The sequence below is a fragment of the Pristis pectinata genome, chromosome 23 (assembly GCF_009764475.1).
Source record: "Pristis pectinata isolate sPriPec2 chromosome 23, sPriPec2.1.pri, whole genome shotgun sequence".
NCBI lineage: Eukaryota > Metazoa > Chordata > Chondrichthyes > Rhinopristiformes > Pristidae > Pristis > Pristis pectinata.
The window spans coordinates 9,825,682-9,841,458 of record NC_067427.1 but is presented as its reverse complement, the minus strand read 5'-3'; the positions used below and the strand labels follow the sequence as shown (position 1 = coordinate 9,841,458).

The window sequence follows — 15,777 nt, the reverse complement described above, 5'->3', positions numbered from 1 at the left end:
TGAGTCATAACTCTTGAGTTCTGCACATTTAATACCAAATTTGTTTCGTTTGTATCGTCTTTGGATACACTTATTCTTCAGTTACTCCTGTGCAGACAAATGGTGAATAGTATTTCATTAACCTACCAAGTGTTCAGTTTTTATTTGACCACAATTATGAGCTTCATAGAAGGATCTGCAATTGAAGTGCAAATCACAATTATCCAGTTTCTTTATACTGTTAACAGTTTTAGAGTCTTAATGCACTTTTTAAAAAGTGCATTACCAAAGGTTTTGGGCATCTAATCTATTAAATAGTTTAGAACACCTATAAAGAGATTCCCATGGGTTCACTGATTCACAAGTAAGTGACAGAACCTATTCAGTCACTGTAATGTGAACTGTTAGCTCCTAAACAAGGCGAGTCTGTGGTCAGTGATAAGGTAATGTGTGGGTGTAGCTCACTTTGACTCGCCATGTCCCTACTTGACCTGAGCCCAGAGCAGGAGGATCTCTCTGATCTCTGATTAATCAAAATTAAAGACTAACCCACTAAGTAACTAGTGATGTAGATAAAATTTTGGTGGTTTATAATTTATCTGACATTTTAAACACATTTCTAGGTTTCTGATCAGCAGCACCTGTTGGCTTTGAAGGATATGGTTATCAGTGACTTCCGTCAACAACTGCTTACTTTGGAGCAGATTTCTTATGATGGAATATTGATCTGGAAGATTACTGATGTGAATAGAAAACGGCAGGAGGCCATTTCAGGACGAACGACGAGTCTTTACTCCCCAGGTACTGTTTAAGATATCTGTTCTGTTTTTGAAGGAATTATATGACAACCTAAGCAAACTCTCATCTCGATATTGAAGCAGATCTTTCAGTATCATAGACCTGGGGTATTTAAGTTGACCTTTCTTTAGCATTGATATATAAAAACTACATCCAAATGGTATTCTATCTTTAGTTAATTTCATAATGTTTGAGACCAGAAAAAAAATCATTCATTTGTCAGAACTATCATCTTATAACTCTCAACAACTCTCATGGTGATCCCTCACAGGAATTTATCCAGACATTTCTTGTGTTTAAAAACAAAGTGATCCCACATCTTTGTTCAGTAATTTGTTTAATTAGAAAAAAGAGATTATATTAATTTATGCTTTTCTTTTGATACGATCAACTTTCTACTATACCTGCTAATCCCAAAATCCAAGAGCAGAACTTTTCCTGTATCCAAATTCTCAATGCCCATGAAACATTTTATCATTCTGTCTGGGGAGTAATGTTCTAGGATAGACATCTTTTCTGATGACTCTGTTGTCTTGGTTGATGACCAGTCTGATGACTCTTTTGGATTCTTAACAATGTCCCAACAACATTTTTCTACCACAGAGACCAAAACTAACCATCTTATTCCAGGTGCCACCTTAACAAGGATGAACAGAACTTCCACATCACCTCCTTTGACTTATCAGTCATACCCCATATTACACAGCTCCAAATTATACTTGCTTTTTTTGGCTGCCTTGTGTCAGTGACCAATCCCCCAAACTTGCAAATCACGTTTATGTTCTGCACAATATGCAGCATGTGGCCTGTATTTTTACTTGTGCTGCCTAATACGATGAGGTAACACTGATCTTTGCATCTATCATCTACCATCATGTTATCCATTGATGAAGCCAAGTTGTGTCCATTTTGAATTACTCTACCTTTGAATAACATCATTGGGCAGTGCATGCAACTTGATGTCAATTTAGACAACTCAAACAAAATTCTTATCCTTTGTCGTTTAGCAATTTTATAAATGATACAATAACCCCGACACAACTACTTTGGCAACTTTTACATCTTGACATCTCCCCAGATACAGCCATTTTTTTACACTCTAGTTTCCAATGAAATTATTTTCCTCTGAGTATATGGGCATGCTTTGTACAGATCAGTGTGTGGGAAGTAAGGCCAGATGACGACTTAAAAATCAGAAAGGTAACACCCACTCTAATCTTTGCAAGGAAATCTAACAGACTATTTGAACGTGTCCCTCCCCTTTTGAAGCTCCACGAATCAGAATTTGTAATGATATATTTGCCGTACATTATCACTGAATTGATCTCTTTCACCACATTTGAGGTAAAGGTCACAGCTTTGGTAATTTGACAGCTCATCTCTTCCCTCTTATCTGTGACTGGCTTTTGCTTTTCAGTTCATTGTGATGTTATTTAATTCCAGTGATTTTTTTTTTTGGTGAGGTGCACTTGAAATCTCCAATGCAATTTCACCAGCATCAGGGGCTTGTTCCCCACTATGCCTCTCTTGGCATATGCCCACTGTGCTTATCTATTGGGCAGAAGATGCAAAAGCCTGAAAGCACGTACCACCAAGAACAAGGACAGCTTCTATCCCACTGTTATAAGACTATTGAACAGTCCCTTAGTACAATAAGACGGACTCTTGACCTCACAATCTACCTCGTTATGGTATTGCACCTTACTGTCTGCCTGCACTGCACTTTCTCTGTAACTGTAACACTTTATTCTGCATTCTGTTACTGTTTTCCCTTGTACTACCTCAATGCACTGACGTGATGAAATGACCTGTATGGATGGCACGCAGAACAAAGTTTTTCATTGTACCTTGGTACATGTGAAAATAATATACTAATTTAATTAATTTGTGGTCCTGAGACTCTCACTCCCTGCATTTCTCTATTCTAGTATTTAATTCCCGCAGTTTCACAATGGATTAAATTAGTAATAATGGTTTGATCTTGAGTAGCCTTTTGAAAGGAATGTATCTATACAGCATCTGTGTACTTGTTGATACATTCAGAATGACAGCTATGCACAGAATTAACTTGTATTTTCAGTATGAAAATTATCAGGAATCTTGTGCAAATAATCTTAAAATTAATGTTCACATAGCAACATTATGTATTTCTGAACAAACTGGTAAATCTTTATTTGCAGCATTCTACACCAGCAGATATGGCTATAAAGTGCGAATGAGAATATATTTAAATGGAGATGGAGCAGGTCGAGGTTCTCACATATCCTTGTTCTTTGTTATCATGAAGGGAGACTATGATGCCTTGCTTCACTGGCCATTTAAGCAAAAGGTATGTAATGAGTTCATGCAAATTTCTAACAGTATAAGATCAATGTTTTATAGTCAGCTGTGTCCCTTAGAAGTTACAGACATTAATATTTCGCCTGTAGATGGTTTTGATCTTATAATTCAGATTTCTTCATTACAATCTAGTTGTTTTTTCTGTACCCTTTCAATTCAGAATATTTGATAAGTAGAATTATGAAATTGTATAGTGGTAGAAAATTGTATAATTAATTTCTGTTCCATTCACTGGTAAATTAGTTTCTTTTCTGTGATCTTGAATAGATTCCCACAGACCAATGCATGGTCATCTACCATTGGATTTGGAAAATGGTTGGGTGAAACTACCCTTTTCCAAAGCTCATTACTCCCTTCCCTAACCCTTCAGATCATTTGGAGACTCATTATCGTGTCTGCAAATACAATGCAATCGTATGTTGACTTATTTGTGATATTCCTTTGGACAGGCTCAGTTTAATGATGCAGTTGCAAGGAAGGTTATTGTCATGGTCCACTTTTACTTGCCATTTATCAACCTGTTCCCAAGTTGCCTTCAAAGAAACTATTCAGTAGTCATCAGATTCCTAAACGGGTCCTGACCTTGTTTAGTATACTTGCTTTATCCAGTAGTATCCTCAAAGTTAGGCCAACTGACAGTAAATCATCACTCTTGTTCACAGTTAAGACTTCCTGAATGATAAGCCAATCACAGTGAAATTGCTACAGAGAGAAATTAAAAATGAGTTCAGGACTAATCCCATGCCACTGTCCTAATTGTAGAAGGAGTGGTGAAGCAAAGAGCAGCATCAATGTTACTTTGGACATGTCCGTCAGTGTGTTCCAGTCTCCCAATGTTCCTTTTACAGGTAGAGGAAGAGAATATCACTGTGCATTGGCAACTTGTTTAGTACTTCAATAGGCCATTAGGTAAAGATATTGAGTAGTCAGAGTTAATGTTTTAGAGATTAATCATCTGCCCACAGCCATGCGATAATAAACTTGCTCATTCAAAACTCTAATCAAAATAATATTTTCTGTTCTGCGTGTGTAATCTGATGATTCTGCTGAGTAGAATTTGGATTTTATGCAATTAATATTTATGCGGAAGGTACAGTTATGTTCCATGTTTAACTCTGTGTCATTCATCAACCCTATTACAACATAATGAATCTAAATCTAAGTTTAATGTTCAATCCTATAAGATTAGAACTTGCTATGTTTATTGCTGATAATTTTTTAATGCATTAATATTACGATTTGTTTTATTGTATTTTTCCAAGGTTACGTTTATGCTTTTGGACCAGAACAGCCGGGAACATTTAATTGATGCATTTCGTCCAGATGTTAATTCATCTTCATTTCAACGACCAGTGAGCGAGATGAATATTGCCAGCGGCTGTCCTATGTTTTTACCATTATCCAAACTTGACTCTCCTAAGCAGGCCTATCTGAAAAATGATGTCTTGTTTATTAAGTGCATTGTAGATAATACAAACTAATAGGACAAGAGGTGAAAAGCTGCAGAAATTAGTTGGTATTATCATTGCCTTATATTATGCATTTGTAAAATGTCTTGCTGATGTTTTGACAAATACAACAGAACAATTATTTAAAAACAAAACTATCTCTGTTAATGATGAACTGCATAATCTATTCTGATTTTATAAGTCACTTTTTTATTGATAACGCATTGGGAATCTGTAAATATATTTTTGAACTTTGGATATGCAAAATTAAGCTGTTTGAATATCAAGATTATACATCGTTGCACTGGGTGAGTGTTGCATATTTTCAGTGGCACTGAGTTATTTCATGATACTGGTTCCTGTGTTCCTGTTGTTTTGTATACAAAAATGTATATTGTTGGGAGCCAGGAGATGTTGATCACTTAGATTGTCCTTGAGCACAGGCTGATATTGACCCCTGCCATATTAATGTATCCCTCTGTCAATGGAGGTTGTCTGCTCTATAATCTAATTTTATTGACTATCTCCGATTTACTGGTTTATAAAGGCTGTTTCTGTTAAATGGTATGACTTAAGAGAAATGGTGCATTTTGGGAGTTAATATGCAAAAGAAATGTTCATTTATTGCATGAAGAAAATGAAGATAACTAAAATGAATGGCAGATAGAGATATCTACCCTTTTTTTAATGAAACTTGCATTAGTCTGTTAATCTGGACAATATTTATGTCTTTATCTCTGAATTTTAATTTATTAGAAATAATTCAATCACTTTGATGTTTTTCAATGGCACAATAGAATATTTACATTTTGTATTGGCTTTTATAAATCTGAGGCAGTGATACATGCTTTTAGTAGAGATATGTCATTCAAAGGAATTGTAAAAGAATTGTGGAAATGAATTACATAATTCCAAGAGCACAAGAATTAGTATGTGCAAACCCTGCGGCCCCTCCGGTTTATTGTGCCACTCAGTAGGATCACAGCTGGTCTTCCTTAAGGCATTTCTCAGTCTTATCCCCATAGTCTAGTTATTCTAGTGTCTAAAAATCTAACACCTTTTTGAAAATACTCTGACTGCACATCCACCATCCCTTAGGTGGAGAATTCCAAAGGTCCACAAAGAAATTTTGTCCTCTTCTCAATCAAAGACAAAGATCCCAGTTCTGAATCTCAATCCAGGGTATACAGCTTCTTGGTACCTATTCTGTCAAGCCCTTTTATGACTCGTGTGCATTTCAATTGGGTGACCTCTCATTCTTCGAGAATGCAGAAAATATGGGTTCATTCTACTCTGTCTCTGGCACTGGGACTTCCTGGTCCATGAACTTTGGTTGCAGCCCATTTAATACAATGATGTCCTTCGTTAGATAAGGGAACAAAAGCTGTACCAAACTTTCAGATATTGTTCTTACTGAGAAGTATATGTAGCTCTCCTGTAGGTACAACAGTTACGCCTCATGTAACAATTGTTTAAAGTTGGCCTTTCCTTTGATCTTTAAATCTTCTGAGTATTTGAGGAAAGAATACTCAGGAACTACTGTAGATCACTTAGCCCTTCAAACCTATTTGCACACATTATTAAGATCATGGCTTACTCTGTAGCCTTACTCAGTGTACTCATCTTGCTCCATAATCCCTTCGGCTGATTAAAAATCATTAGACTTCGATTCAAAATGATTAAGTTGCCATTTGTGACATTCTAAAAGTGCTTTCTGATTTTAATCTTGAAAGGCTTAGCTCTAATATTTATACCTTTACCCAAGTCCTAACTTCTATCTGTCAAAGCCATCAGATCTACTAATATGTTGTAAACACAAATCAAATAACTCTTCGCCCTTCTGTAGTTTATGTATTCTCTTCCCGTAGCTTAATCCTCGGGTACCAGATACCTTTCTGGTAAATCTGTGCTGTACTCCTTCAGAGGCTAATATATTCTTCCTAAGGTGTGGTGTTCAAAGTTGATCTTTTTTTTTCTTGGTGGTCTAATTGAAATTGTGTATATTTACTATATGCAATATTCCAGGATCTTTTTGATTTCTTTTTTATTTTCAGTTATGTGGGATCCACACTAAGACTCAGTGTTTATTGCCCATCGCAAATTGCCCTTCAGAAGATGGTGGTAAGATATTTTATGAGAAGACTGAAGAATAAACTACATTGCTGTCGTCTATAATCGCACCAAAGCAAGATTGAGTAGGGATAACTCATTTGCTTCCCTAAGAGTCATCAGATGAACACTTGAGGCCTCAACAGAACCATCTCGAACCCCAAATAGCCACATCTTCCCTATTTGGATATCTGCCCTTTATCCTTATTTTCTGTCTCTTGCTCCCACTAACCAGATCTATAACTTCCCTTCAATTTTCAGAGCTTCACCTTTACCTAATAATATCCTTGAAGGATTTTGTGAAATGCCTTTGTCAAAGTCCACATAAATAATATCCAAAGACATTTTCCTGCCACTATTCAAATTTGAGATAGAAATCATTGTGTTCCAGGAAGTTGTTACTGCCCAGTGTCATTATTTTCTTCTTTTGCTTTTTCACTTGCATTTATTTTGGTGAGTTCTCCTCCCTGATTCCATGTTAATTTCTTTGGCCGTTGTCATCGTCTCCCACTGTAAATACTGACGCAGGTGCATCGGCCATTTCCTGGCTTTTATTTATAACAATAATCAATGTGCCCACATTGCTGCTGATCACCCTCTACCTAATTGTAAAATTCTCTTTTTATGTCCCTTCTCCACTGTCTGTAACCTGCTTCCAAGTTGCTACTGCCTTTCTGCTTTTTATACGATCACTACTGTTAATTTCCCATAGACTGTGTTGATATTTCTCATTAGTGCAAGTTGCTGATTGAGAATTTCATACAGTGGAGCCACATTACGACTGGTCATAAGAGCTGCGTAGTGACAGTTGGCAAAGCAATTTGCAACATTAAATGTTGATGAGGTTCAGTCAGTAACTGTGATAACAAAACACAAGATTAATGGATCGGAAATTTGGCAGTTGTAAGTCTCTTAATGTGTCTATATATCTCCACTGAAGTCATAGATTCCTATATTTTGATTATTTGATATTTGCTCAATATTTTAAGGATAAATTTTGCATCACTAATGCAATGGCAGTTCTCTCATAGCAAGTTAGAATTTTGTTATGAATATCCAACAAGATCAAAGCAATTTGTTACAGGAAGGACATCGGTGATCAGGACTTGACTCAGTCAGTATGCATTTTAAATTATGTGCAACAATTGGGGTTGGCAGTATAATGAAAAATAGCCAGCGAGGAAGGCCTAATATTTCCCCAAAATCTCCTGCTCATTCTCAACCAATAATTCGATTTTAATTACATCTTTCCATTTGTTTTTGTCCTGGCTGCCGCTACCTCCACGAGGTGCAGGATGGGCAATGTACTGAATCAAGATGCATAGTTTACTTAGGAACATAAAGACAGAGTAGGCCATTCAACCCACGGTCCACTTCCAGCAGGGCTGTACTCCATCTACCAGTCTGGTTATGTGCCTAAACACACAGGACATTCCAAACCTTGCATTTCTGTGTTTATAGCACTGCAGTGGGAAGTATCTGTCACATAGGGTTACCTGTCTTCACATTCACTGCATATGTAGTTTCTATAAAACTAACCACCTTGAGATTCAGTATAGCAAACAGCGGTAACAATGTTAGCTTAGATTCTTCTTATTGGAATAATGCCAGTTGTACTCTTACTTGATTTTTTTTCTCTCTCTGCAAATGTGGAAGGCTTTAGCAAGCAGAAACAAATTTTGCGGAACTTAATTGATTTGCAGAAGTCAGCGGACGTCAGCGAGAAATGTAAAGAACATCACAAGACACTAGATATGGAATGTTGTATAGTAACTATAAACAGAGGAGCTTCTATATGCAAATTGTTTTTCAACTTCATGTTTCTTGCACAACAGTACATAGTGAGGTTGACATCTGTCACAAGTTGAATTCTGGATGGAAAGATGTTTAATTTCACAGGAAAGAGATTTATATGGAATGAAACTTTGGGTGCGCTGGTGTTTGAGATTAATTCAGTGACTTGTTGAATTGGGGGTGTGTAGGAATTTAAGTTTTGTCCAGTTTTGGAGGGGCTCATGAAGTGCACACACACACACTATGGTAAAATTCCAATTATCCAGCACCCGATTGGAAACCCTGATGGTCTGACTAGGGGTTGGGTGTGTGGCTGGAACCAGGGTGGGCTCTGTAGCACCAGGGGTCAGGAACATGAGTAAGATTGCAGCTGGAACTGGGGTCCAGAGTGCTTGTACATATCCCATCCCTTTAACTCGCTGGGTTCACTGGAAGATTGATTGTATTACTGTGTAATATGTTTCCAAAAAAAAAGTGAAATTAAAGTGTTGGGATGTTACTTGGAGGAGCATACAACAGTCCAGAAAATGTGCTACTCCAGCACCACTGAAGTGCCAAGGGTTCTGAATTATTGTAGTTCACCGTAAGGTATAGGTACAGATCCTTTACTGAATGGTTATTGGGTCGGCAGGGTGAGGGTCTGTGTCCTGGGTGCTGTCTCACACATCTGTTTTGAATGATGCTGAGGCTCGAAAATAATCTACTCCGCAAAACTGGCATAAGAAACAATAGGACAATTTATTTTAGAACCCATGAGTCCCTAAATAACCCCTGATTTGTTACTTTGCCAGGTCTAAATTGCGAAAGAGATGGCAAAGAGCAAGTTTCCTTGCCTTAATGGATTTAATATTTTTTCTTGGTCATTGTGTATGTGTTTGAAATATACCAAAATGCATCTTTAAAAATGTTTGTCAAAACACTTTAACAGTGGTAGAATAAAGTATGTGTATAATAAACTGTCTCTATGTGCAGCAATGTTTTAAGTATATCGTTGAGAATAAATATTTTGGCACTCAGCTACATCTTCAGATCCATGAGTCTGATTTTTCAATAATTTATTCATGTCGCACTTTAAATGTTGGAAGATCTTCCAGATTGCTTCATGGGTGCATTATCTAATGGTATTGAGGGAGGAAATAAAGTACAAATTAGCATATTATATAAAAACAGGCAGAACTTGTGTAGGCATACAAGAAGGGAGAGGTTAGCTAAAATAAACTTGGTCCCCTAGAGAATGTGACTGGGGAATTAATTAAGGCAAATGGAGAAATGGCAGAGCACCTTTCTCGAATCCCTCTCAATAACCTTTGAATATAGAGGAGCGGAGCTAACGACAAAATAATGTTTTTTTTTAACCGAAGAAATAACAGGCCAGCTTTTTTTATTGAAGCTTTTGGTTTGCTTTTGTTTTTTATTATTCTTTTTAATTTGGGGGTTCTCTTCATATAATTAAATTTCTTTTCAAATTCTTTTGTATCATGCTCACTTAGTAAGAGACTGGGAGATTCCGATTATATATTTTAATCCCTGTGAGTGTATATGTTATCTGCTATTGCTATCCTGATCTCTTCGCACCATGTGTATAATCACTAATGTTATGTATATTAATTTGAAATTTAATAAAAAGATTGAAAAAGAAAGAAAGGGAAATGGCAGAGATTCTAAATAATTGGTCTTCCTAATGAATAATCACAAGGCTATAGGGAGAGAGGAACTTAAAAAAACAATCCTTATCACGAGAAAAAAAGTACTAGGCAAACCAATAGGGCTAAAACCTGACAAGTGTCCAGGACCTGATGGCCTGTATCCTAGGAACTTAAAGGAAGTGGCTGCCGAGATATTGGATGCGTGAATTGTATTCTACCAAAATTCCCTGGTTTCTGATGAGGCCCCAGGGGATTGGAAAACTACAAATGTAACGCCACTGTTCTAGAAAGGAAGGGGGCAGGAAGCAGGAAACTAGGCCAGTTAGCCTAACATCTGCAAATGGGAAAGTGCTGGAATCCATTATTTAAAGAGGTAATAGCATAGCATGTTTTTTTAAAAATCAAAGATGATAAGCCAATTAAGTAGAGTTAACATTTTTGGAAGGGTAATTGTGTTTGACAAATTTACTCATGTTCTTTGAGCATGCGACAAACAGGGTGGATAAAGGGACAGCAGAAGATGTAGTGTATTGGGGTCTCCTGAAGGCATTTCATAAGGTGCCACATAAAAGGTTATTGCACGAAAATTCACAGGGTTGGGGATAAAAAGCTGGCATGGATAGGGGAGTGGCTGACTAACAGAGAACCGACAGTTCCAATGAATGGGTCATTTTCAGAATGGCAGAATCTAGTAGGGTGCAAGAGGGATCTGGGGTCTCATAGCACAGGAACAGGCCCTTCGACCCACAACATTGTGCCGAACCAATTACATTAGTAATAAAATGCCCAACTAAATGAATCCCTTATACCTACACAATGTCCATATCCGACCATTTCCCTCACATTCATGTGCTTACCTAAGAGCTTCTTGAATACCCCTACCATATCTGCCTCCACCACCACCCCATGCAGCACATTCCAGGCACCCATCACTCTCCGAGTAAAAAAAACTTGTCCTGCACATCTCCTTTGAACTTGCCCCCTATCACCTTAAATGTATGCCTTCTGGTATTAGACATTTCAACTCTGGGGAAAAGATACTGGCTATCTATGCCTCTCATAATCTTATAAACCTCTTTCTCCCTTCAGCCTCCACCACTCCAGAGAGAATAACCCAAGTTTGTCCAATCTATCCTCATAGCACATGCCCTCTAATCCAGGCAGCATCTTGGTAAACCTCTTCTGGTTTCAAATATTTATAATCTACATTGATGACATGGGTGAAGAGACAGAATTTATTGTAGCAACATGTGTATAATATGTAAAGTGAATGGGCAATAAATTGGAAGATGGAACTTAATATTACAAAATGTGAGGTCATCCATTTTGGAAGAAGCAGATTATTATTTAAACAGTGAGACCACAAAATGTTGCGGTACAAACAGACCTAGGGTCCTAGTACAAAAAATACAAAGTTAGCGTACAGTTGCAGCAAGCAATTAGAATGGCTAATGGAATGTTGGCCTTTATTGTAAGGAGTATGGAATATAAAAGTAGAGACATTTTGATGAGACCACACCTAGATTACTGTGGACAGTTGTAGTATCTATAAGGAAGATTGTGCTTGCTTTGGAGACAGTGCAGAGGAGATTCACTAGGTTGGTTCTGGCGATAAAGGGGCTGTCACATGAAATGTTGGGCCAATGCTCATTAGAGTACAGAAGAATTATTGAAACATTGATTGTCAGTGTGAGCGTTTCCCCAACAGGGAATCTCTCAAACTATGGGACATAGTTTCAGAAGAAGGGATCACCCAGTTCAGTTGGAGATCAGGAGGAATTCCTCACTTCAGAGGGTCGTGAATCTTTAGAACACTCTACCCGGGAGAATTGTGGAGACCGAATCATTGAACATATTCAAGGTAGATATTGACAGACAGACATAACCACAAGGGAGTCATGAGGAGAGTGCTGTTGAGACTAAGATTGAATTGCTGAATTGCAGACTGATTTACCAATCCCACTGTTTCTTTATGTTCTAAAATTGGCATGAAGCCACATGTTAGGAGAAAAGATTAAATTATTGGTCAAAGAGAAAGGACTTGAGGAGAGAGAGATGGAGATGTTTATAGAGGGATGTCCAGTGTTTATGGCTTTGGCAGCTAAAGATATGTCTGCTAAATTGGGCAATGATTATATTTTGGAAAGATCAAGATGCCAGAGTTGGAAGAGCACAGATAGCTCTTGAGAATTAGGCTGATTAGATTACCAGATTTGAAAACAAAAGTGAGAATTTTAACATCAGCTCCCCCGCCCCCCCCCCCCCCCCCATGTTTATTGGAGAAAATTTCTGTTTGTGCAGGAGTCAAAGTTGGATGTGGGAACTGACAATTTAGGAACAGTAGCAGGGTCAAAAGATGCTATTGAAGTAGACCACATCCGTGTGGAATCTAGCCCGTGTTTCCGATGATGCTTCTGAATATCTCCACCTGGACTTGTTAAAAAGGGCTGTTGTATTTTGAGTCAAAACAAGCATATAAATGCAATAGATATAAACTTAAGTTTGTCTCAGGGTGAATGATAAGTGTTTCTTTTATTGATGTGAATGTCAGTTATGTACCAAGTTCCTAGATGTCAACTTCTCAGAGGATCTGTCTTGGGCCCAACATACTGATGCAATCACGAAGAAGGCATGCCAGTGGCTCTACTTCATTAGGAGTTTGCGGAGATTTGGTACATCGCCAAAGACTCTTGCAAATTTCTACAATGTACAGTGGAGAGCATTCTGACTGGTTGCATCACCACCTGGTATGGAGGCTCCAACGTGCAGGATCGAAAGAGGCTGCAGAGGGTTGTAGACTCAGCCAGCTCCATCACAGGCACAACCCTCCCCGCCATCGAGGACATCTTCAAGAGGCGGTGCCTCAAGAAGGCAGCATCCATCATTAAGGACACTCACCACCAGGGACATGCCCTCTTCTCGTTACTACCATCGGGGACGAGGTACAGGAGCCTGAAGACCCACACTCAATGTTTCAGGAACAGCTTCTTCCCCTCCGCCATCAGATTTCTGAACAGTCCACGAACACTACCTTGTTATTCCGCTTTTGCACTATTTATTTATTTTTGTAACTTATAGTAATTTTTATATCTTTTCACTGTACTGCTGCCGCAAAACAACAAATTTCACGACATAACAAACCTTATTCTGATTCTGATTCCCTTGCCAGCATTTGGAGACCTCTAGTGTGCATTCAAGGAAATGCACTGCACTCACACAGAGGAGAACATTTTGCTGCCCTTAGGCATTGTTCAAATACTTGGGTACTATGTTCTGACAAGAAATACATCATCTCAGGGGAAACTTTATATCAATGTGCAATTGAGAGTAAGTTATCGCATAAAATACATTTCTTTTGGGTAATAAAGCAGTTTGCTGAATTCATGCCATGCTTTGAGGTCCTGGATTGCCATGATTGACACTGCATCTAGACCAGTTAAGTTCAAACACAGAAGGACTGCGGGGTCCCTGTTATCAAGGTCTGGCCCAATGTTTTCTATCAATGCTTCATGGTTTTATGTCATCAGCATAACAGTCCTTTTACCCCATCATTGAAATCTTTTATAAATCTGATGAAAAGTTGCTGCCCCAACGTGTTCTTGTATGGCCCCACCAGTCACATCCTGCCATCTTTAGTAGCTGTCCATAGTCTCTGTTCTCTGTCTTCCACGACTTGCCTTGTCAATGGGCCTGATCATGCATACCCTGGCCCCTGCCTCATATTTGCACTTGCACAATCCCTGTAGCCACCTGGCCGTCTGCAGCCCCATGTGTCTAACTGAACCGAAGGCCTTGCTGTCAGTATTGCCCTGCAAAGTGGAGCTGTCAACAAGTGGTGAAGAGACCCCAAGGCGGCAGAAACCCAGGCCCAGCCCTGCCTCCACTGCTTGGACAGTTTGTCAAAGGCCTTTCCAACTATTTCTAAATGTCCCTGATAACCGGAGATATTTTACATGGATTTAAGTAATTTAAATCTTTAAAATAATTTTATAATTTAACATAAAATTTATTCAACAATGCATTTAACTGATGTAAATTAAAAGCATTGACATGAAGTAAGATAAGAACAAATCACACAGCTTTTCCATCCAGGTTGGTGTCCGTAGTCAAATAACCAAGCTCCACCGATGGACTCAGTGCCATGTGTATTTGCTGAATAAGAGCTCAGGTGTGGCAGCAGCTGACCTCCAGCCTCTTCCCTGCTGCTAATGCACAGACACAAAAGTGAAAAGAGGGGGGTCAGGCACCAAGTAATATAGAACACTGTGGCGCAGTAAGTTGGCTTCAATTCCATCAGTTTAAACAACTTCCAATAACTGTCTCCTGCAAGGGACTTTACCAAATGTCTTCTGGAAGTATTTATAACCAACATTTGTGGACACTTCCCTATCCACTACTCTAATAGTCTTTTGAAAAAACAGTTAGACTTATTTGTTGACATAAAATTGTCTGGCTGGTAAAACAGTGTGCTGAATTTATGCTGCACCGTTGGACTTCGGAACACTTTGGACCAGTAAGATTTGCCCTCTGAGTCCAGACTTGATAAGTTCAGGCATGGTGTGAATCAACTGTGCTCTGATCAACCTAAAATACTCAGTCACTCTGTCCTTAAATGTAAACCCTCATAGTCTTCAGATATTTCACCTAACCGGTCTGTAATTCCCTGTTTCCCTTTGGTCACTTTTCTTGTATGACAAAACAACTCACACAATTTTCCAAGCTATAGGAATGGTTTTCAAGTTGAGAAGTTTGGAACATTATAGCTAGGGCAGTTAGACATCTCCTTGTAAGCCAGGGAAGGAAAGTTTCTGGTCCTGGAGATTTGTCATTCTTTGATGCCTTGTTTTCTTTATTTTTTGAGTGCATCAGTTTTGTTAAGTCCTTGTGCCTGACTCTTGGAATGGTATGAGTTGCTGATCTCTTCTGGAAGCACTGATTCATTTAACACATTTGCCATTTTCTTCATTTACAAAATCACCACAATTTGTTTTTAAAGGTTCCATGTTGTTCCCGACCATATTTTCCCTAAATATTATTTGCTAATTTTGATATCCCTTCCAAGCTTTTTTTCATACTCACTTCCTGTGGTTCTCACTGTCTCTTTGTCACCTTGAAGCTTTCACCCAGTAACCTGGATCTATGTTAGTTTTTGACTCTTTGAACATTTTTTTCTTTTTGATATCTGTTCCTCTTCCTCTTAGTGTTGCATGGCACTTCATTTTTATTATGTGGAGCACTTGACCTTTAGGGATATAAACCAGGTTCTTAACCACAAGTTTGTTTTTTAACGTCACCACTCTGGTTTTATACTTGAGCAAAATTGATCAGCTTACGATGGACAGGCTCATACTCATTGCTTGGTTAGATTTACTTACATCTGAACATTAGTAGCTGTTTTGCGTTTCTTCCTACTCAAGATTTCTTTGAACTCGATTGTGTTATAACCATTTGTTGAAGATTCAGCACTATTAAACTATTAATTAAATCTAGTTCATCCTTAAAGCTACCCTCCATTTCTGTCTTTCAAACATTTGGTTTTTTTTTTCAATAGCTTAATAATTGCACTGAATTATGAAGTGGTGCATATCTTAACCTTGTTAATTTAGGAATCTAATTTTGTAAACCAAAATTTAAGACACTGCAAAGAAGAAATTGATCTATAA

At 38.1% G+C, this 15,777-nt stretch overlaps 1 protein-coding gene across 2 annotated transcripts in view; it reads left to right on the top strand.

Moving 5' to 3' along the window:
• Nucleotides 1-9,498, top strand: part of traf1 (TNF receptor-associated factor 1) — a 40,742-nt gene extending 31,244 nt beyond the window's left edge. Inside the window, exons 9-12 of one of the 2 annotated variants that reach the window (XR_007958061.1) lie at nucleotides 603-780; nucleotides 2,958-3,106; nucleotides 4,380-4,873; nucleotides 6,620-9,498. Coding sequence is in view for 1 of the 2 variants with exons in the window: in XM_052037223.1 (XP_051893183.1) it covers nucleotides 603-780; nucleotides 2,958-3,106; nucleotides 4,380-4,598 (546 nt within the window). In the remaining variant the exon portion in view is untranslated. Of the gene's footprint in view, nucleotides 1-602; nucleotides 781-2,957; nucleotides 3,107-4,379 lie in introns of both variants that reach the window. The other variant, XM_052037223.1, reaches the window with a different exon arrangement.
• The last annotated feature ends 6,279 nt before the right edge of the window (nucleotides 9,499-15,777 follow it).